The sequence below is a fragment of the Strix aluco genome, chromosome 7 (genome assembly GCF_031877795.1).
Source record: "Strix aluco isolate bStrAlu1 chromosome 7, bStrAlu1.hap1, whole genome shotgun sequence".
NCBI classification, from domain to species: domain Eukaryota; kingdom Metazoa; phylum Chordata; class Aves; order Strigiformes; family Strigidae; genus Strix; species Strix aluco.
Genome location: NC_133937.1, coordinates 25856170 through 25878085, shown reverse-complemented (window position 1 = coordinate 25878085; position 21916 = coordinate 25856170). Strand labels below are relative to the sequence as shown.

The following is a 21916-nucleotide window of genomic DNA, read 5'->3' as shown; positions in this document are numbered from 1 at the left end:
ATGGAGGTCTGACAGCACACTGTTTTGGGGTCCCCAGGGAGGCTCTCCAGCCAGTGACATCAGAGGGATGCTCCCCCCAGCCTCCACCCCCAGAGACCCACAACCCCAGCCCCATTCCTTCCTCTCACGTTGAAGGGGGATGGATGGATGGATGAATAGATGGACGGATGGATGTGGTAGCCAGGACTGGTTCCTCCTGCACAGTGACATGTAACTGTCCCCACTATCCCTGGTGCCCTCCCACCTTCCCGGTGGTACCTGTAGCCCTCGGTGCAGAGGCAGGAGTAGCCGTTCACCTCATCCAGGCAGCGGGCGTTGTTCTGGCATCGGTGGTCCTGGCAGTCATCGAAGTCCTCGCTGCAGTTGCTCCCCATGTAGCCGGGTGCACACTCGCACCTGGGGCAAGCAGGGGGCTTATGGCTGCCCCTTCCTTACACCTTGTGCTGGTGGGTGACGGCTCCTTCTGGCATCCCCCTCCCCATGCCCCTCTCACCAGCCTGTGAGCTGCAGCCCCCAAAAGCAAATCTCCCCTACCAGACAGCTGGGAAAAAGGGGTTTGGGGAGGGGGGGGCTCACCTGGGCCCCTGGCTGGTGGAGATGCAGGTGGAGCCATGCTGGCATGGGCTGAGCTCGGCCGAGCAGAAATCCAGTGGCTGCTCACAGAAATCCCCTGCAGGGCAGAAGAGGGGGTGCCGGGGGGTGCCCAGCAGCTCCAGGACCAGAGGGGCAGCCCTGGTGCCGCAAGACATGGGGAGCCTGCGGGGGGCTTAGCTCAAGGCAGGGAACTGCTGAGCCTGCAGCTCATACTGCCACGGGCACAGGGTTCTGCTCCGCCGGAGGCAGCTCTTGCCTGAGCCAGGCACTAAGGGTGTCCCAAGGTAGGGGGGCTCAGCTGGGTGTACCCACATTTGAGGTGGCTGGGCCCAGAGGCCATGGTGATAGGCACTGGGACAGCAGGCAGAGGAGCTATTTGCCCTCATCACTGGGAAGGGAGAAGCACTGGGCACATCCCCCTGCCAGGCCCACAAGGTTTGGGGGTGGCTGGCCTTTGTGCTGGGTACCTGTGTAGCGGGCAGGGCACAGGCAGGTGTAGTTGGTGGCACTGGGCATGCAGGAGCCCCCGTTCTCGCAGCTGTGCTCCTTGCAGGGGTCGCTGGCAGCACGGCAGCTCGGGCCCTCGAAGCCCACTGGGCACAGGCACCTGCCGCAGGGCATAGGGCAGTGTTGGGGGGGGGGGGAAACCGTTTTGGGGTGATCTCCCCAAAAATGCCAGCTCAGGACCTTGGCAAGGAGTATGTGTGCATGCCAAGAGGCTCCAGGGAGCAGGGTTTGGTGCCCCCCTGCCGAACAGTGGGCGCAGGGGAGGGTGGCAGCCCCACATGGAGCACACAGCAAGGATGCTGAGTTGCCACGACAACGGGCTGAGAGGCCACTCAGCACAGGGATGGGGGACGGGGGAGGGGGGGGCAGGCAGCTGCGCAGCCCACCATCTATTTTCAGCCACTAATTGGGCTCTGGTTCCTGGAAAGGGCTGAAGCATTCGGGGTAGCGAGGGTTGTGCAGGGCCACGGCAGCCACGCAGGGAGCAGCAGTGACTCCAGGGCTGCATCCTGCCCCACCCTGCACAGTCAGTCCTGCTGCAGCAGCTGGGTCCCAGCCCCAAATCCTGCTGCCCTCTGCCTCCTTACACCTCCTGCAGTGGCAGAACCCCCTCTCCCCCCTACCCTCAGCCCAGGAGCCTGCAGGGCTGGGGGCATGGGAAAGCAGAGCCAGCACTCAGCCCTGCTCTGTCTGTGCTGGCAGGAGGTGCAGGCAGGGCTCCAGAGAGCAGGCAGCATGCGCTGGATCTGCTGGGTGAATGCAATATCCTGGCTACATCCCCGAGGGAACATGCAGGAGGGCAAGGAAGCATCAGACTTTATATCTGTGGGATGCCTGGGCTGCACACTGCTGCCCAAACACCCATGTTTTGTGGGTTCCCATCCAACACTCACCTGAACCCAGCTCCTTCCCCCTCCTGGGGCTGGCATGTCCCCCCGTTGGCGCAGGGGTTGGAGGAGCAGCCACTGAGTGCCACCTCACAGTCTCTGCCCTGGGGAAAGGGGGAGAGGTGGGAGCAAGGAGGGTGCCACAGCACCATGTCCCATGCCCCCTGCCCTGTGTGTAGGGAAGGGAGGATGGTCCTGCAGGCAGTGAGCCCCGGGGACACAGCAGAGCCCTTGCGCTGCCCCCTTCCCCTCTGCAGGGATGGGGACCCCCATGCTGGGGACCCCTGGGACCAGGGTACCTTGTAGCCACTGGGGCAGGCACAGCGGTAGAAGCCGAGAGGGTCATTGTGACAGGTGCCCTGGTTCTGGCAGGGGCTGGAGAGGCAGGGGTTGCACTTGGCCTGGACACTCAGGGAGGGAGGGCCTGCGGGACAGGAGGTGCGGAGATGGACGTCAGTGTGGGGAGTGATGGGGAGGCATCCATTTGTGGGCACCGATGTGGGAAGCAGAGCCCCAGGCGCAGCTGGGAGCAGAGCCTGCCCCACCGAGGGGCTGTGCACCAGGCAATGGGACAGACATGTGCTTGTTTGTTCACCAGGGACGTGCCACCAGCCAGGTAAGGGGACAGAAGCATCCTGGTCCCCCTCCTCCCCAAGGCAGCTCAGTGGATGAAATTCTAGAATCCCCCAGACTCATGGAGCATCACTCTGCTGGGCGTGGGGCAGGAGGCACCCAGCTCCCCGTGACACCTGCTGCCCTGCCTAAGGAGGGCACGGATGGACAGATAGACAGCGCAGGCACCTCTCACCTTGGCACTCAAACTTCTTGGCAGGGGTGGTGAGCAGCAGCTTGCCTTCCATGTCAGGGGGCCCAGCGCAGCGGGCGATGCCTGGCTCCTTGTACCCCGTCTTGACCCAGCTGGAGAGCCAGCGCAGGTTGCAGCTGCAGTACAGGGGGTTGGCCCCGATGGCTCTGCAGGGAGGGGAAAGGCAAAACTGCACCCGCTGCCCCGCGGAGGGAACCAGGCTCGGAGACCTTGGGACTGGACACAACTCCATCACTTGGCTGGGCTGCCACGTGATGAGGGGACCCAGTGCTCCTCCATTTCTGCACCCACCAGAGGTGCTGCCTGCGGTGGGAGGACTGAAGCACACAGACCCACACCACTGCCCAGTTAGACCACCCTGCTGCCAGCCCCACAGCCCACATGGTGCCCCGTGGCTCCACGCTGGGGTTCTCCTCTGCTACCCACACAGAAATTCTCAGGAGTCCCTCTCCAGCACTCGGGCAGAGCTGCCTGGGCCCAGGACAAACCAGGCAAAGCACCTTGAGGCTGTGCAGAAACAACAGGATCATTGCACAGGAGCTGCAGGGCCAGCCTGGGCTCTGTTTCACAAGCCTGCAGGGCAGGGACACAGGAGCGGGCTGCTGGGGACAAGCTGCGGGTCATGACCGGAGCTCATGGGGACAGCATCAGGGGAGAGTAAGGAATTGCTCTGAGAGAGGAGGAGGATAAGGGAGAGTTGCTTTGCTCCACAGCACAGCAGGGCAGGGAGCAGCTGATGATGTGGGAGGCTGAGGGGCTGGATGCCTCTTTGCATCCTCCTTCACTGCGAAGGTCAGAGGTGATGGAGGGCCGGTGTGATCGGCGCCTGTGAGGAAGGAAGGAAACGGCAGCCCAGAAAGCAGGTGGTAGGGACAGCACATCTGCTGGGGCTGACAAACCTGGTCTACAGCACCGACAGCGCCGGCTGGTGACACAGCTCAGCCCTGCGGGAACTGGCAGCGCCAGCTTGTAGCAGCAAAGGCAGCACTGCGCTTGGGCAAGGGAAATCAGTGAAGAACCAGGGAAGACCAAACCGAGCAGTGCTGCTCCCAAAAAACACAGGGAGGGCAGGACTGGAAATCAAGATGCTCTCCACAGGCTGAAGGAACAGCCTGAGACCCCCAGGATGCCAGGAGCAGGACTGGCCACCAGCCAGTGGGTGGGAACAGCTTAGCAGGGACAGGGAAGGGACTGAAAAGTCACCATGACCAAAGCTGAACACCCACTCCAGGTGGTGGGTATGGGGCTGTGCTCCTGGGGTACAGGGTCCCTCAAAGAGGGGCTGAAACACTGGCAGGAGGACGCTTGATGAGAGATTGGGGGGGGGGTGCTGCAGGGAAGCACCCTGGCAGAAGGCTAAAGACATGCTGGCAGGGGTCAGAGCAGCCCCGTCAACCCATGGCTGTGTCAGCACCTTGCACGGCTTGACCTTACATGTTAGGGGACCCCGGGGACCTCACTCCACCTCCAGCGAGGACCATAGGGCCATGCCAGCAGCACTGGGAGGCTGAGCTGCACACCTGGACTGGAGGACTGAGCACGGGGAGGGCAGGCACAGCACAGCACTGCCCCACGTACTGGCCCAGGGGACAGGAGAGGAGGCAGTTCAGCTCCCAGAGAAGCTGCGTGCAGCCCTGTGGTTTTTAAAGGTCTCCCAAGCCTGTGTCCAGCCCTGAGCCCTGCAGAGTGGGAGATACTCACAGGTGGGACAGGGAGGTGACGTCAGCGAAGATGCCCTCAGGCAGGCTGGAGATGTCATTGCCATGGAGAGACCTGCAGAGAACAGAGGGTCCTGGGATGTCCAAGGCTCCAGGGTGGGCAGCAAGGACTGTGACCAGCTGGACTGCCCCCAGCCCACAGGTCCAGGTGTGGGTGACAGAGCTGGACCCCACCACACTGTCACTGTTGCAAATGCACCATCTGCTCCAAGAGGCTGATGCATCTCCCTTTGCTCCTCCTGCAGCCTGTACCCTGCCCACCTGCCTGCGCCCAGCTCCAAGTGGGCACAGGGGACACATGCAGCAGGTAGAGAAGGGGCCGAGCAGGGCTGTGAGCAGGACCACAAGCAGGTACTTACAACAGTCGGAGGGAGCGGAGGCCCTCAAAGGCCAGTGGAGGGATGCACTGCAGGGAGTTGTAGCTGAGGATCCTGCAGAAGGGAAGGAGGTAACACAGCACCGGGGGCACTGCTGGATGTGCTGCACGAAGCCCACCCTGGGCTGCACACTCCCCCTGCGTGAGCTCCAGCTTGAACCACAGCTTCACCCAGGTGGAGAGGGGAGACCCTGGCGCCCCCAGCACCTCCCAATCTTTGGGGTCCCCCGCAGCTCAGCTGGGCTGCAGCCCGGGGTGGCATGCCACAGGGACCACACTTACAGGGTGGTGAGCTGGCTCATGTTGGTGAAGGAGGAGTTGCTCAGGGAGCTAATCTTGTTGTTGCTCAGATCACTGGAAAACAGAGACCCCAGGATTTGGAGCCAGCTGGGCCCTGACCCTCCCTTGCTGCTCCCCCACCTGCTCAGCTGCAATGGGGTGTGAACAGCAGCACGGCACGGCCTCCAAGGGAGTAGCAGGGCTGTCACACAGGGTAATGGCAGCAATGCTACTGTCCCCCCTCTGCCCCATGCCCAACACCAGCAGAAGCTGTGAGCACCCAGGGCTGAGCATCACTGCCAGCCAGCTGTGTCCTGGTGCAGAGTGGGGGACACAGAGGGATGTCGGGGGTCCCTGCACACTGCCAGGCCCCTCCTCAGGATCACACACCATGGGGACAGACCCCATCCTTGCCCACAGGTCCCAGCAGTGGGACTGGCTACGTGGGCTCCTGTTCCTGGCTACTTACACAAGCTGCAGGTACTTGAAGGTGGAGAGCTGCCCCGGGACCTGAGTGAACTGGTTTCCATCCAGGTAACTGCAAAGGAGAACAAAAGCACCTCGGGGTGGCCGAGAAGCTGCAGGTCCCTCCCTCTGCCCTCCCATTTCTCCTGTGCCCCCCCATGGACTTCGGGCTGCAAAGAGCATCTCCAGTTTCACCTCCCTCCTGGCACCCAGGGCCTGTGGGGCTTTCAGGGACCCCTGGGCTGGTGGGGGAGCCAGTGTGTGAGTGCATTAGCACACCCAAGGGCTCTACACGCGGGTCCCTGGGGACAGTCTCCCAGCAGCCTGCGTGTGTGAGCGCACCAGCCATGTGCTGCTTTTACACATCCGATGTGAGCGTGGGCGGCCGTAACCATTCCCAAGGCATGTGTGAGAGAGAGCGGAGGATGTAGAGAGGGGAGGGGTGTGCGAGACAGCGCAGGGGTGCGAGGGGGTGGTATACATATGCATGTGCACAACCAGTGCCTACACTCCCTGCAGACAGGACTTGCTGCCATCCCCCATCCCAGACGGGTGCAGAGCCCCTTTCGCAGTGACGGGCATCACAGTGCCCGCACAGCCAGACCTGGCATGGCTGCTTAGGCATCTCCCCGACACACACGGTGATGGGTGGCTGACCCCAGGCAAACCACATCCTGTTGCCCATGTGCTCGGAGCTGGGGCTGCCAAGAGCATCCCCACAGCCGTAGTGAGAGGTGACAGCAGAGAGGGGCTGGGGAGCTGGCAGAGGCAGGGTGGCCCTGTCCCTGCGGCTGATGGCAGGCTGCTGGGGACCGCAGAGCCCTGGGCTGCACGGCTGCATGGGGACTGCAGCTGCAGGGGGTGGCTGTCCCACCTGTCCCCTCCCAAGGGGCAAAGACAGTGACCCAGGTGCTGTGACAACACCCTTTGCACATCACCTTTGGTAGCCCTGAGTCAGCAAAGAGCCCCTTGTTGGGGTTGGGGCTGGACAGGGTCCCTTGGCTGGGTGGGGGTCCTGCTCCCAGGATGGGGGTGTGGAAGGTAGCATCTCTGCCCTGATACCTGCAACACCACAGCCGAGACCCTCCCCACCCAGAGCTGCAAAGTCGCTGGCAGTCAGGGGGATGACTGCCAGTCAGGGGAGAACCTGGGCACTCGCCCACCACTCACAGCTCTGTGACATTCTTGGGGATCCCCTTGGGCAGGGCCTTGAGGTGCTTGTTGCTGCAGCGGACAACAGTGTCGAGGCAGGTGCACTCCTGTGGGCACTGGGGCCGGGGGATGCAGCTGGTCTCCTCCTGACCTGCACCAGGCACACAGAGTCACAAAGCCACCAGGGCCCAGCCCTCGGGCACCGTATGATGAGGCTAGTCTCAATGCCTTGTGCCCGCCTAGGACTGCTCCCCTCCCATGCCAACCATCTCCCCTCGCCCCCAAAGCGGGGTGCTGCAGGCAGCCCACTTGCAGGCAATAGCCTCAGCCTGGCTGAGAGTCAGCATACAGGAATCTCTCCTGAGCCCATAAACTGCCTGTCCCACCAGGATGGATGCAACCAGCCAGCTCAAGGCTGCTCTGATTTTCACCATTTTCAAGTAGAAATGCAGTCCCAGGGACAGCAGAGAGGAGGGCACGGAAGAAGGGTCTCAGCCCTGCAAATCCTGAAATAACCTCCTTCACCCATCTCCCAGACACAGGCTAGAGGGAGCAGTGCCTGTGCCAAGCAGCAGGAGCTGGCACTGCTCCCCCTTCCCCGCCACGGCGCTGGGCTCCCGCGGGAGAGGCGTCCCCGGGACAACCGTATGTTATCTCACACCGTTAGGAAAAGGCGCAGGATGCAACCCTTCAGTCTTTGACGTGGTGGAGGAGGGAAAGCAGAAGAAATGATGATTTGTTTGTAAATATTTTCCAGAGGGCTCAAAAGCTTTTCTAAATTTAAAAAATTTTTTAAAAAAGGCTTTTCTCTCAATGCGAGCACTCCCCGCCTGCTCCATCTGCCCAGCTCCAGCATGTGTGCAGGGCTGGGAAGGGAAGAAGGGAAGGAGGGAAGGAGCAGGACAAACCTCCATGGGCTTTGCCTACATATCTGCTCCTGCCAGCACCCAGGGCACAGCGTTTACCAGCATGGACCTGCTTATGTACAAGGGCCACGCAGTGCCGTGGGTGCAAACTCGTCTCCCACCTTCAAAGCAGCTCATGGATATTTGAGTGCAGCCCTAAGGGCTGGGTACCAGGAAGAGAAACTCATGCATCATTAGGGGAAGGTGTTAACAGGTTGAGGTGAGGGATCCCCTGAGCTATCGGCTTGCCACAGGGCACTGCCAAACATCCTGGGAGCAAGGACAGTGCTAGAAGAGGGAACGTGGTGCCAGCCCAGGAAGAGCAGCTCGGTCCCCCCTTGCCCCCGGCGCCGTGGGGCCCGTGAGTTACCTTCCTCACACCTGAAGTCGGGGAAAGCCACGTCCTGGAGAGGGATCTGCCGGAGGAAGTCGGGGTTTTGGCACCGCGGGTTCCCCGTCACAATCTTCCTCTTGCGCAGCCAGTCCCCCAGCCAGGCCAGCTGGCAGTTGCAGTTGAAGGGGTTGGCGAGCAGGTTCCTGCACGTGGGAGGGAGTGTGAGGGCATCACCTGAGCAGTCGCTGGGCAAGGGGATTGCCTGCAGCCCCCCAGTGCAATGGGGACAGCCTGGCAGCATCCCCCCCAGGGCCCGAGACATACAGTGTGGAGAGGGACTGCAGCGTGTCGAAGGCACCCGGTGTGATGGTGCTGATCTGGTTGTCGTACAGGGAGAGCAGGCGGACATTGCGCAGCCCCGTGAAGCTGTCGTTGTGGATGCAGCTGATGCGGTTGTTCCTCAGCATCCTACAGAGGGAAGGGGACAAGGGCACCTAACGACCCGGGTAGGTGCCACAGGGGACACTCACCTCAGCAGTGCCCAGGCTGTGGCCACCTCACTGCCAGGCAGCAGGATGAGCCTGAGCCAGTCCCTGAGCAGCAAAAACCCGCCCCCCCCCAAGCTCTGAATGCGGCCAGCAGATGGGTAATGCACGCCCGAGGTGGCCCCGCAGTGGGGCAGACAGTGCCAGACTGGGATCACAGCCAGGACAGGGCAGCAAGGAGCAGGGATGTCCCTGTGCCCTTGGCAGAGTGGGGACTCACAGGGTTCTCAGTCCGTCCAGGCCCCTGAACATGCCGCTCCGCACAGACTCCAGCTGGTTGACGGTGAGGTGCAGCTCACTGACAGAGGATGCCCCCTCAAATGCTCCGTCCTCAATCTCCGACACTTTGTTGTTGCTGAGGTTGCTGCAGAGAGGGGAAAGCAGGCTGGGATGGGGGGCTCTGCCCTGACCTCACCCTGAACGCCACCTCCCCCAGGTCCCACTGAGCACCCCATGATGCCCAGTCCCTCAGGGGACCCTCAGGTTAGGAAGTGTCCCCATTTCACACACCAGGCTGCCCTGGCATCAGTACCCCCATGAGCCTTCCCAGCCCCTGGGCACTCCTGAAGGGGCTGTGCCTGCCCACTACTCACATTTTCTTCAGATGCGGGAGTTTCTTGAAGATGCCGGTGGCCTCCAGGACAGAGATTTCATTGTTGTTCAGGCGCCTGGAATGGGCAGCAGGGAGAAGAGCTCAGGAGATGGCTGCAAAGGGCTTGGCACAGACCAAATCCTGAGCCAAATGCCAGTGTCAGTGGTGCTGTGGCTGCAGGAGGGAAAGCAGAGTGGGAGGGAGGAGGCTCTTACAGCTCAGCCGTGGACTGCGGGATGCGCTCCGGGATCTTGGTGAGCTTCAGGTTGGAGCACTCGACTACATTGGATTCACAGCGGCACTTCGGGGGGCAGATCACATCGCTGTTGCACTCGCTGTTCAGCTGGTAATCCTCTGTCCCTGCGTGTCAGCGAGGGCAGTGTGGGCTCCCGTGGGCAGAGGCACGAGGGCTGCACCTGCCCTCCCCTCCTCTGATCCTCCCACACCCCCAGCTGGGCTCTGTCTCTTCCCCAGCTCCCTTCATCCCAGCCGCTGTGCACATGTTACTCCTCTCTGTGCCCAAAGCAGCTTATCTGCAAGGATATTTATCCTGGGTACATGGGGCTCTGTGCTGCCTACCACCCTCTCCCCTTCTGCAACCAGAGCCAGACCCTGGGGACACCTCTGTGCCAATCTGAATAAAGCATGACTGGAGATGCCGCAACGCGTCCTGGTACCCAGCGCTTCTGTTACTGTGCCACCTAGGAACTCAGCAACCAGAAATGATGGGAAATGCAGCGTGGTCCTGCCGAACCAGACCGCGGGGCTCTGGCACAACCACCCCCGCAGGCACTGTGGCCAAAAGGGCACCATGCACATACCTATGCACACACACGTGTGGCTTCTCCTCTTACCTGGGATGAAATACTGCTCTTTGGCTGCAGAAAAAAAAGCACATCAGCACCCTGAGCACACAGACACCAGGCTGGGGCAGAGCCGAGGACAGTCGTGCTGCAGGTTGCCCATGATGGGGACGGGGACGGCTCTCACCTGAGCAGCGAAACTTCTTGCTCTTGATCTGGCCGATGCGCTTGTTGGCCAGGCGCCGGGGGCTGGCACAACGGGCGCCGCTGGTCTCAATGGGGTTGGTGCGGAGGAAGTCCGCCAGCCACTTCAGGTTGCAGTCACAGACAAAGGGGTTCTGGGCCAGGTGCCTGTGCCAGGGACAGCAGGTGACCACCACCTCCAGCCCCGGCTACCCGCCCAGATGCTTCCCCCCTGGAACCTGCCCGCCCGGGCGTCAGAGCTGGCGTGGGTACTCACAGGGTCTGGATGGCCCGCAGGGAGGTGAAGGTGCCCTTGGCCAGGCTCTGGATCTTGTTGTCATAGAGCGAGAGCAGCGAGAGGTTCTGCAGGTCCTGGAAGGCGTCTGCCCGCACACAGTTGATCTTGTTGGCATTAAGGAGCCTGGAAGGGAGGGAAGGAGGTGAGCCTAGGGACCCCCTCACTGCACCATGGGTGCTGGGGACCGCATCCCCACTTCCTGGTGTTCATGCAGAACATCCCACCCAGCCACTGGAGCCTTACAGCAGCTGCAGGGCAAACAGTCCCCCGAAGACGCCCTTGGGGAGGTCCACGATCTTGTTGCCATACAGCACCCTGGCAGAGAAAGGCTGGTGTGAGAGAGATGGGGGGAGCAGTGTGGGCACAGTTCAGGGGGAGCAGTGTCCACCGCACACACCCCAGTGTGGGCACTTACAAGGAGTTCAGCGAGCGCAGTCCCTGGAAGGCGTCAGGGGCAATCTCCGAGATCTGGTTGTTGCTGAGGTCTCTGAAACCCAAAGGGAGAAGGTGGCCTGGTCTCCTCTTCTCTCACCCCATGCCCCCATCCTCCCACTGGGTCCAGGGGACCATCCCCAGCACCCAATATACAGAGCTGGGGGTATCCAAGACCCCCTCCCAGTGCTGCCATGTGGGGCACCCATGTCACAGCAAGTGCCCCATGCCTGTTGGAGTGGGGGGCTGCAGGGTCACAGCTGTAGCTAGCAGGGTGAAGGGTGTTGGGGTTTGGGGTGAGCTGGTAGGGGCTGCACACTTACATCCTCCGCAGCTTCTTGTAGGGGGAGAAGGCACCTGGGGGGATGGACTTGATGCCATTAAGCTCCAGGCGTCTACAAAGAAAAGGGGGAAAGAGGAGGGCTGTAGCACTGGCAGAGCCCCAGCACCCCACTGACAGGGCTGGGGGGCTGCAAGACACCCAAGCTTGCAATAGGTTACCCCCCTGTAGTGGCACCATTCACCCCAGGGACAACTTGCAGCCTGTGATCAGGACTTTCTCCACTGGGGAGGAGTGCCATGGGTGGGGCGACCATACTGGCTGGGGTGGGGGGAGCACCTCCTCCCCCCCCAGCACCCTGGGTCTGGGGACGCCACATGCTTTACGCACGGTCCCAATGGGGGCTTTGCACCGTAATTGGATTCCCCTAAGGAGATTATTTCTCTATTTACATTTTTAATACAGCTAAATCCAGGGCTAAGTCTGGGCAGTACAGGAGAAGGGCAAGGAAGGCCTGCCGCCCCGTGGGGTGGCTGAGCCATGGGGCTTGCCACCAGAGCCCAGTGGTGAGGGGCTGTACTCACATCTCCGTCATGGTCTCGGGCAAGTTGGCGGGGATGGCCGTCAGCCCCTTGCCCCGACAGTCCACAATCCCGTTGCTGCAAGTGCACATGGCCGGGCAGGAGCCAGAGGACAAGCTGCAGAGCTGGGCACGTGCCGGGTCCATTTGTCCTGCCAGGGAAGCAACCACCATGGGAACTGCAAAGAGCTGGGCCAGGCAGGTGTGTGGCAGCACCCCAAGGAAGGGACCCTGGTGACAGCTCGGTGTGCTGGGACAGCTCATGGCACCCTTGAACAGGTGCACAATGCCCTGGTGCACCCCAACCCCATGCAAAAGGCACGCAGCTCCAAGGGCACAGACCGATGCACCCTTTGTCACGCTGATAGGGTGGTGGTGTCCCCACACCAGGGACTGTGCTGACCTGAGCCAAGCCCACAGTGTGTATCCAGACTCTGAGCTAGGGCACGTGGCAGGGAGTGGAGGCGGGCCGCATCGGTGGAACAGGCTTTTTACCCCCAGTCTGTGTCCCTGCCCTGGCACCCTCTGCCTCCCCTGTCCGTCTCACCGGAGCAGCTGAACTCATTCTTCTGGATCTCGGCCACGTTGAGGCCACGGAGCTGGGCTGGAGCAGCACACTGGGTGAAGAGTCCAATGGTGGGGCGCTGGCGCAGCCACTGCGAGAGCCAGGCCAGGTGACAGTCACAGAAGAGGTGGTTGGAGTGCAGGCGGCTGCAGGCAGACAGGGCAGTCAGAGGCCATGGGATGGCTCCTGCCCACCCCACTGCCCTCCGGCTGCCCCAGCCTGGCTTATCCCAAAGGCTGGGGGCATACAGAGGGGGACACAGAGGAGCTCGAGAGCATCTGTGTCAGTTGCCAAGGCCACCTCGCTTGGCAGTTCTTAGGGATGTTCTGCATGGGTGTCCCCTCCATCCCCTCCCCACAGTGCTGTCCCAGCACTGCTGAGCTGCCGGCACTGGCAGCAGAGCTGGGGACATCCCACTCCCACCCGGGGGGCCCCAGCACTCACAACGTCCGCAGCTTGGGCATGTGGTTGAAGCTGGACACGGGGATGGAAGTGATATTGTTGTTATTCAGGGTCCTGCAGGAAGGCAGAGGGGGCAGGTCAGGGCAGCCAGGCAGTAAATGGGAGTGTGAGATGGTCTAGGGGCACCAAATCCCTGGGAGCAGCAGCATCCACCCGCCCCTCAGTACAGGGTGGATGGATGGTGAGGTGAGGGATGGGGACAGCCCAAACCCCGGGGCAGGGCTTGCTGCCCTTTCCAGGCTTCTCTCCTCCACAGCCAGCTGCAGTCAGGTGGACCCCCTGGAGCAGGATCAGGCCCTGGAGCACAGACCTGCTGCAGTGATACGAGACCCCTGCTCAGCCGCTCCTCGGGACCAGGGTGAGATGGCATGCTGGGGATGTCCCTGCAGTGCCTCGGTGAGTGGGGACCACCCAGGGACACCCTCACCCTGCATGGGGCTTGCAGGCTGGAGGCTACAGCTGGCCCCTGGCCACTTACAGGACCTCTAGCCCCCGCAGGGCGCGAAAAGCCCCATCCTCGATGCAGCTGATCTGGTTCTTGTCCAGCTGCCTGCAGGAGAAAGACAGAAGGAACATTACTGGGACAGCCCAGGCAAAGCGACTGGTGGCTCCCAATGCCACCCACTGGACCTGACCCCAAACTCCCTCGTGCCCATCTGCTGGGACTCACAGGTTCTTGAGGTCAGTGGCCCCACGGAAAGCTTTTCTGGGGATAGCCTGGATGAAGTTCTCACTCAGGTCCCTGCAGAAGAAAGAGGCAGGAAGGAAAATGAGCGGTGCCTGCAAAGCACGATGCCCCATGGGACCAAGGCATCCACAGGCAGGGGCATGCTCTGGCACTCAGTCATCCCCCAGGGGCTCTGGAAAACTGTGATTTGGCTTCAGGTCCTTGGTTGCCCACTGCCCTGCTGGCCATCCCGAGGCAAGTCTGGCTCCATCCATGGTGGCTGTAAGTGGCTGGGGCTCCCCGGGTTGTCCCCAGCTGCTGTCCCCAGCTCTTATTAGCAGAGCAGCAGGGCACAGCTCTAGGAAAACCCTCTGTACTTAAATACCCTCTGACTGCTATAATTACAGGTCCCTGCTGATTAACTGGTAATTACACTTAGTGGCTCCAGCAGGCATTCCCATGGAGCCTGCCCTGCACTTTAGAGGGCACAAATAATCGGGTCATTAATTACTTCATCGCTACAGGGCACTGTCTGTGTGATCACCTGCTCTGCAATGCCATGGCGTGCCAGGCTGGGTCTGTGTGGCAGGGCTGGCAGTGGGCTGGATCCCCCCCTTATGCCTGGGTTCGCTTTTAACAACCATGAAGGCCAAAAATCTCACTGCAAGCAGAGTCTGGGCGGACTGGCTCAGCTCACCCCATCTTTGGGGGTACGTGCCTCTTGTATTTGTGCCCCATGGCTCCCGCACGGCCATTCCCTCTCAGACCTCAAGGGCCAGGAGCTCCTCTGAGCTTGGCAGGCACCTGCATTGCCTGCACCCAGCCCCATGCCAGCACAGCCCTGCTCCAGCCACCCATGGGGCATAAGGCCAAGTCCCCAGCTCCCTCCTGGCACAGGGAAACTGAGGCATGATGTGGCGTTTGTCCTATGCAGCAAGTCCATGGGTGAGTGAGAAGCAGGACCAGAGCATCCCCCACAGATTAAGCACTCCCAGCATTACACAGGCCATGCAGACATCCTCATCCCAGCCCCAAGAGGTGGTTTGGGGTGTCCCTGGATGCCAGCGTTTCACACTCAGTGTTCACCAGGTGTGATTCGGCATAACGAAGCCTGTTCACTACCGATATCCCAGGGCACTTGGTCTGGGTCAGGATAGAGGCACAGCATCCGTGCTCCCCCCTCCCCGTGCCCTCGCTTCCTCCAGAAAACAGGCTCAGCATGGCCCACAAGCTGCTTGCAAAAGACCTGGAGATCTCCAAATTGGGACTTCACCCCAGCTGAAAGCTTCACTGCCACAACGGGGAAACACTGCCAGAGGGACGCACTGGCATCGCTTGCACAGATGCATGAGGAGAAGGAAAACCCAAGGACAGTGGCCTTGCCCAGCCCTCCAGTGGGATGCCCAGCCACCAAGGAGCTGCCACACGGTGCCAGAGAGATGCACTAGACCCTGTCCCCTGCACGCTTTGCACAGGGGCTGCTGCATCGCTCTGGCTCGTTCCTGGGGAACCAAACCCGGCTGGCAAAGCACCGCTGCTGGGGCAGAGAGAGGGAGATGCCGGCCCTGGAGAGGCCCAGGCTCCCGGGGAGGGTAAAGCCCCGCTCCCCCGCCAGCAGCCCGGAGCGCGGCAGGCGCAGTTTCACCGCTACCCGCGCGGCGGCACTGCCAGGCTGCCCGGCCCGGGCTGCCTGCGCTGCCTGCGCTGCCTGCGCTGCCTGCTCCGCCCGGCCCTGCTCTGCTTCAGCCCTTCCCAGGGCTCTGGGCCGAGCCCCCCCAAAAGGATCGGAGTGGCCTCGCACTCTCCAAAGGGGAAGGACCCGATACCTGCAGCAGCCCCCAACACCCCAGCATCCCTTCAGACGCAAACGCTCCCTACCCATCCTCTGGGGATGCAATGAGCCCGGGACCCCTAGGAATTGCACTGACCCTTCAGAAAAACACATCATCGCCCCAAATCCCCTCTTTGCTTTTGGCTCCTAGAGGAAGAAATCCTCTAGAAAACCCTCTGGAAACCCCCAAAGTTCACCACTCTTCCTAGCCATGCATTCAATGCATCACGCTCCGTCTGGGCAGCTGCCTGTCCTCCAACATTAAACTGGCCACAGTGCAGCCAAGCACGGGAGCACCCACCATGCTTCGGTGCTCTGAAACCCCCTCACAGCTCTGGCACTGCCTGCCTGGGCAGCCCCTGCCTGCAGGTTGTTTGGTTCCCCCATGGAAACCTTGCTCGTGTTTCTCCGCTCACAGCACATGGGAGTCCCAGCACGCCCGGGGAGTAAACCCAGGCGTCTGTCTGCAAGCTGCTCACTTACAGCTCGCAAGGGAAATGCTGCTAGAAGGTTTCAACTGACTTTGCGAGGCTTCTCCCCTTCACAGCTTTTTGTGACAGTCACCGATGAAGTGCTGCCGTTGGGGGTACCGAAGCCAAGAGGGACAGACGCTGGATGCGAGGGTTTCAGCAAGGCCCCGGCACTGGGCTTGCATTGCCGGCACGCTTACACAGCTGACGACACCAGGACAAACACATGCTTTGCCTGCGGGATCCTTGGGCCCCGGCATTGGAACAAGGCACGGCCCCTTCCCTCCTGGTGTTTCATAGCTCCCAGCTATGTTTGCTTTACACTTTGGCGCCAAAGAAACAGCAGATGGCACGGCTTCTCCTCCCTCCGCCGCACGGCTTGCGGCACCCTCGGCGGCTGCGCCGGTGCCACCTCGCACCCCGCCAAATACAAGTGTGTTGCTGCCATCGCATTTGGAGTGCCAGCTTGCAGCGGTGACCACAAGCACTGACAGGTCCGACAGCCCCTCTGAGGACCAAGCCAGTGGACAGGCACAGGCAGAGGAGGGGGAAAGAAAGCAGCCCCTGCCCCGCTGTCACAGCCACCCTTTCTGTCTTTTCCGGTTTCACTTCCAGGTATTTTCCTAAAGCTCCAAGTTTAAGAGTTCCTGGATATAGAACCCAGAGGATGCCCAAGCAGTCGGCCCATCCACAGCACCGCCGTCCTCCCATCCCCATGCCACAGTGACCACGGAGCTGGAGTTTCTCCCTGCATGGGACAGGGTGCAAAGGCCTCCAGTAATCCCAGGGGTGACAAGGGGGAAGGATGATGAGGGGTGAGCAGGCGATGGGGGATGCACAGCCTCCTCCCTGCAAGTGCCAGAGGACAGAGCCGGGCATCTGGACTGCCAACACCCTGGGCAAACCCTCCATGGAGGCTGTAGCACACATGCATGCCCCAATGGGAAGCTCTCAGCAGCCTGTCTGCAAAGCAGTGCCCCCACTTGCTCCCCAAGAACCTGCTGCATTTCCACCCCTTCCCAGCCCAGCCCCATCCCAGCCCCTTCTGCCCCCAGGCTCACCTCCCCCGCAGGGGTTTCTGACCCAGCAGATGCCTGTTAATTAGCAGCAGCCAGCTCCAGCCCATGGCTGTACCATGGGGAGAAGGAGGGCACCCACTTTCCTTCCACATCCCCCAAAAGCCTTATGGCCAAGCTACATCCACACAATCCCCCCTGGCTGGGTAGCGTGGAGGATGGCAGCGGTCAGGGATTGGGATTTTGAACACTTCCCTGCTTGGATCTTCCCCACTGTGTGCACTATGGTTGTCGGTGCAATACACGCAGGGTGGGTCAGGAGGTGCCACCAGCGCTGGCTTTTCTGGCAGCCAGCAGCCGCTGCCCCATGGCCACCGGTCCTCGGGGAGCCTCGGCGAGGAGCCAGCCGCTGGGGTATGGCTCCCTCGGGGCTGGCAGGGGCTCGGCGGCGGGAGCCAACCCCCCCAGCGCGCCGCCCTGCCCGGCACTTAGTGGGGCACCCGAGCAAAACTGTTCGACATCTCTTCCCAGTGGGGAGCCCACTCAGGCAAACAAACCAGCAGCCTTAATCTCCCCGGCAAGAGCCCGGCAGGCTGGAGGATGGGTGGGAGGGAGGGAGGCAGCCGGGCAGGGAGGCTGGGGCTATTACCACGCTCTCATTCTTTCAGTTAATCCTGACTTCACACTTTAACCTGATTGAGCCTTGTTTGGGGAGCCGGCTCCTCGTGCGCCGTGTGAGGGGATTAGGGCTGGACACAGCGGGGAGGTAATTGCTTCCCAGCGGCGCTGGCCCCACGTCCTCCAAGCCCCCCACCGCCTGCCAAGAGCTCCGGGGCGGCCTGGCATCCCTCCGGCATGGCGCTCCCCTCGCCAGGCAGCCCAGCTTGGCAGCATCCCCGGGGCTGGCCGTGTCGGCGGTGCAGAGGTCCATCTTGTCTGGCGTCAGTATCCACAGGGGCACCTCCGTCCAGGTGAAAGCCGCAGCCCGTGATGTGTCCCAGCCATGCCGGCGAGGGCTGCGGAGACACGCCGCAGCAGGCAAGCGGCTTTTCGCCCCGGCAGCACCCACACGCCGATGACCAGCTGCTGGCTCCAGGAAGGTGAAGCACAGGGGGTTGCTCTCTTTAATTTGTTTCCTCCCCAGCTTCCACGATGGAAACACATTAGCATCTGGTGGTCTCCCAGACCCTCTCCTGCTCACTGGGGCAGATCGAAGGCATTAACTCTTCAGCTGCTGCCAGGCTGCTGCTCCCACAATGAAAATGCATGGCAGGTCCCTGCTCAGGGGCCAGGTGCTTCCCCCAGCAGCTCTGCTCCACTGGCACTGGGACCAGCCACTGCAGGCACCAGCTCAGCCACAGCAACTGTCCACCAAGTCTCGATCAGACAAGGCAGCTGCCTTCACAACCAAAGCCATGCAGCCCTGGGCAGCACCAGCGTTTCGGGCTTGGATAGCTGCTCCCCAGATTTCAGCCTCGCCTCACTGGTGCTGTGCCAGAGGAGGCTGTGCCGGGGTGCAGCCAAAGGGTCTGCTGGGAACTAACCATCAAGGATCATGGCACCAGAAGCTATTAAGCAGCCCTGTGTCCCTCGGGTCACCCCACACATGCTGTTTGTCCCAGCACAGCGGGACGGGCAGAACCGGGGCTGCCCCGCCACCACGGCTGTTCACGCCACCATCTCCACCTCCTGACAGGTGACAAGGGTGAGCGTGAAGCAGCAGAAAGACTCCCACATTACACAAGATCAATAGACTAATCAGCACTCACATTAGTAGCATTAGACAGCCCAGAGTCCCCCCGGGTGTTTTGCACTCCTGTTTCTCGCTGCAGGGGAGGTGCAGCTGCACCCACCACTTCTGTCAGCGTCAACACCCACCCACAGCCCTGCACTGGGGGAAACAAGTGTCACCCACGTGTCCCAGCCACACGATCTGCTTGAGGTGATGGACACAAGTCCCCAATGCTGCAAGGACCCTGCACCCACGGAGGGGTGTCCCACGCCTCTGTCCCACCCCAGGGGAGCTGCTTGCTGGAGGTCGGGGGCAGCTGCCCTGCAGCTGCATTAGCAGGGTGCCAGGGTAACGAGGCAGGATTTCATCCACCACGTCACCTGCCCTGGTCCCCAGCACTGGCGTGAGCAGGGCCCCGCAGCCCCATCTCAGGTTCAGGCTCCCACGTTGTGCCCCCAGCATTACGTCAGGCTGTTTGATTTTTAATGGGCTCCGCCGGCCCAGCTGCCAGCACCACTCCATCCTGGCCGAGGGGGACGAGACAGACCTCCCACCCCCTCCACCCTGCCTCACTCTGCCATCCCCAAGGTCACGGGGAGCCTGCGTGCTGCCTGCTACCTGCTGCGAGCCCAGCCCCTGGGGCTGATGGTGTTTGCACAGGACAAGGTGGGATCGCAGACTGATGTACGGGTGCAAATAAGTCAGGGTGCAGCATGGTGGGCTCAGTGTGAGCCCCTGCCACCCAGGAAAGAGATAGTGGCATGTCTGGAAATGGCACCTGGGCAGGGGCCAGAAAGGGAAATGGGAGGGGATGGGACAGGGTCCAAAGCAGCACGGCAAGGGGGAAAGGGAACATTATTCACTGCTTTTCACACCACCAAAACAAGGGATGACCAGCACAATCACGAAGGCAGGTTTAAAATCACAGCTAAGAGTGACTCCTCCAAATTATGCATTGTTAGTCCGTGGGACTAACCACAACCAGCTCAGAAGGGAAATGAATAGAAGAAAAGCGCAGAGATACACCTGCAATGCCATGCTGCGGCAAGGATGCCTGCAGGTGGATGCTTGGGACCTGGCTTCTGCTGCCAGGAGACCAGCTGGGCACACCTCTGGTAGGCACCACACTGCCCGGTGCAGGCTGCCAAGCACGGCCAATGGCTCAGCTGCTGCTCAGCCAGCACGGACGGTCACCCAGCAGGAGTCACTTCTCCTGTCAGCCTGTTTTAGTGGGAGGCGGAGATGTACAACCCTTCTGCTCCCCAGAGCAGCGTGGGGGATGTCAACCTGGGGTCAGCCAGGGCAGGGTGCCAGGGTCCCCTGCTACTCTTGTCCCTGCCCCTCCTCGGGTGAGGGGGAGCACAGCGAGTTGTGGGGGGCTGCTCCTGCGATGATTCAAGGGGGAACAGCTGGTTGCTGCGAGGAGCATCCCAGGCTGGGCGGCGCAGCACAGCCCTCCCCGCTGGCAGCCGGAGCGAGCGCTTCATCAGGCAGCCTCAGCCGCCAACAATTACGTGCTGAGTAAATCGATGGGATATAATTGGACTATTAAGATCTCATTATCCTCCTGGCTCCGGGTATCGCAGCCTGCAGCGTGCTAGGGGAGACCACAACCTGCAGCCACAGAAACTGCCTCCTGACCTAGACAGCCTTGATGTGTACTGGGGACAGGGTGCACTGAGCAGGGATGGTACAGCCAGAGGGGACAAGGATGGCAGCAGCAACCTGTATTCAGCACAGGAGACATCTCTGTGGCACAGTGAAGCACAAGGCAAAGGCAGGGGGGTGTCCCTACAGGGGCTCAGAGATGAGGAGGTCCAGGCATCTTTGTTCTAGCCACCATAGCAGCCTGAAAGCCACCGCTGGCCTCACCTGCCCTGTGGAGGGCTCATTGCTCCTGGGTGGCACTGAGAGTTTGGCCTCTATACGCACTGTCATGTGTGCCTCTACCTCAGCCTAGCTGGAAAGTGGGGCTCATGTCCCCATCTGTGAATTGCAGGGTCCCCGTGCTCTGAGTCGCACAGGCTGCCCAGCCCTGGGGGTCACCTCCCCTGTGAAAGGGTCACATCACCTGCTCACACACCACCCATGGCGGTGTGATGTGATTCCTGGCCATGGAATGGTCGTCCCAAAGGGACCAGAGTCCTTGGTACTTCTTGGCAGGCAGGATGACACCAGGTCATGTCCACCGAGGTCAAGCAACAGTAAATAATCACTTTCCTTAGGAGACCTGCCACCCCCCCCCCGCCATCTGAGGTTTTTTGCAGTAATATTTCTTGGTATCTCAGCACCAGCGAAAGCAATGGATCAGAGCTCATCCGTGACAGGCCCATATATATATAAGGACAAAAAAATCCTTCACTGGAGCAAGGCAACACACTCTAGACATCATGATGTTGTGCTGAGCACCTCAGACCATGGACCTCAGTGACACAAGCCCAATCAACAAATTCTGCCTGTCCACCACGTACACACAGCAAAGAGTAAAGGTGAAAGCTGCCAGACCAGGGAGCAGTGCTTCACACCACTCCTCTTTTGAGAAAGGCTTCCCAAAGTGCAGTACTGACCCCAGGCTTTGGCCCCGGCCCCTTCCCTCCCGGGAGGTGCAGGTGTTTCCCAAAACATTAAAGCTGGAGAGGTTTGTTGCTTGGACAGCCAAGCAGAACATGTGTAAAATGCAACATACGTTCGTGGCAACAGTTAGTGAGAAGAATCTCAGCCCCAGCGTGGTGGTGCTGATTTAGCAAAACATTTCAGGGCATGCATAAATCTCAGCGGCTTCAAAGGGACACTGCTGACCCGTGCCATGACCTGGGCCGCTGTCCTTACCAGACCACCAGTGACTGACACCAGCTGGTGCCACCACGGTGCCTGTGTATGCCAAGGGGGTGCACAAGGGATGCCAAGGCATGAGGGTGCCTGCACCACGGGTGACACCAGCTGTCCCCTATTTGGGCACGGGGGAAGTCAGGGACATGCAACACCCATCACGAGCGGGATGATCTGCACTGGGAAGGCATTTGCATGAGATGGACTCTGCCGAGCAGCTCTCTGCGCAGGGCAGTGCCTGTGCAGTGTGGTGGCTTCAGTCCAGCTCCAGCAAGGAGCAGCTCCCGTGTGGGCTGCGCTGCAAAGCCAGAGCCACAGGACTCGGACTCCATGAGTCCAAGGGGGATACTATGGGAACAAGGGGAGCTGGCCAAGGAAAAGAGGAGAGGGTGGGAGGGAGGGGGAATAAAGCATCTGCCACCCACCCTGGAGCCTCTTCAGAGATTGAAACAAGTTAAAAGCAGCAGCTTTAATGGAAACACAAGTGAAATAACAAGCTGCAAACCCTGCGTGCCTGTCGCCGCCCCCTCTCCATACTGTCCCTTTGTTCCTGCAACCTCCTTATCTGTGGGAAGGGGAGCCAATGTG

General features: G+C 61.0%; 1 protein-coding gene across 1 annotated transcript in view; it reads right to left on the bottom strand.

The window, feature by feature from the left end:
- Positions 1-21916, bottom strand: part of SLIT1 (slit guidance ligand 1) — a 49721-nt gene that overhangs the window by 2430 nt on the left and 25375 nt on the right. The window contains exons 5-31 of the mRNA XM_074831641.1: positions 13454-13525; positions 13262-13333; positions 12766-12837; positions 12304-12467; positions 11761-11908; positions 11220-11291; positions 10880-10951; positions 10708-10779; positions 10444-10587; positions 10171-10334; positions 10035-10058; positions 9396-9540; positions 9182-9256; positions 8809-8952; positions 8368-8511; positions 8080-8246; positions 6823-6955; positions 5657-5725; positions 5191-5262; positions 4892-4963; positions 4516-4587; positions 2797-2960; positions 2288-2412; positions 1995-2092; positions 1062-1201; positions 577-670; positions 259-396 (exon numbers count right to left, since the gene is read on the bottom strand). Coding sequence (XP_074687742.1) covers positions 259-396; positions 577-670; positions 1062-1201; positions 1995-2092; positions 2288-2412; positions 2797-2960; positions 4516-4587; positions 4892-4963; positions 5191-5262; positions 5657-5725; positions 6823-6955; positions 8080-8246; positions 8368-8511; positions 8809-8952; positions 9182-9256; positions 9396-9540; positions 10035-10058; positions 10171-10334; positions 10444-10587; positions 10708-10779; positions 10880-10951; positions 11220-11291; positions 11761-11908; positions 12304-12467; positions 12766-12837; positions 13262-13333; positions 13454-13525 — 2928 coding nt within the window. The remainder of the gene's footprint in view (positions 1-258; positions 397-576; positions 671-1061; positions 1202-1994; positions 2093-2287; positions 2413-2796; positions 2961-4515; positions 4588-4891; positions 4964-5190; positions 5263-5656; positions 5726-6822; positions 6956-8079; positions 8247-8367; positions 8512-8808; positions 8953-9181; positions 9257-9395; positions 9541-10034; positions 10059-10170; positions 10335-10443; positions 10588-10707; positions 10780-10879; positions 10952-11219; positions 11292-11760; positions 11909-12303; positions 12468-12765; positions 12838-13261; positions 13334-13453; positions 13526-21916) is intronic.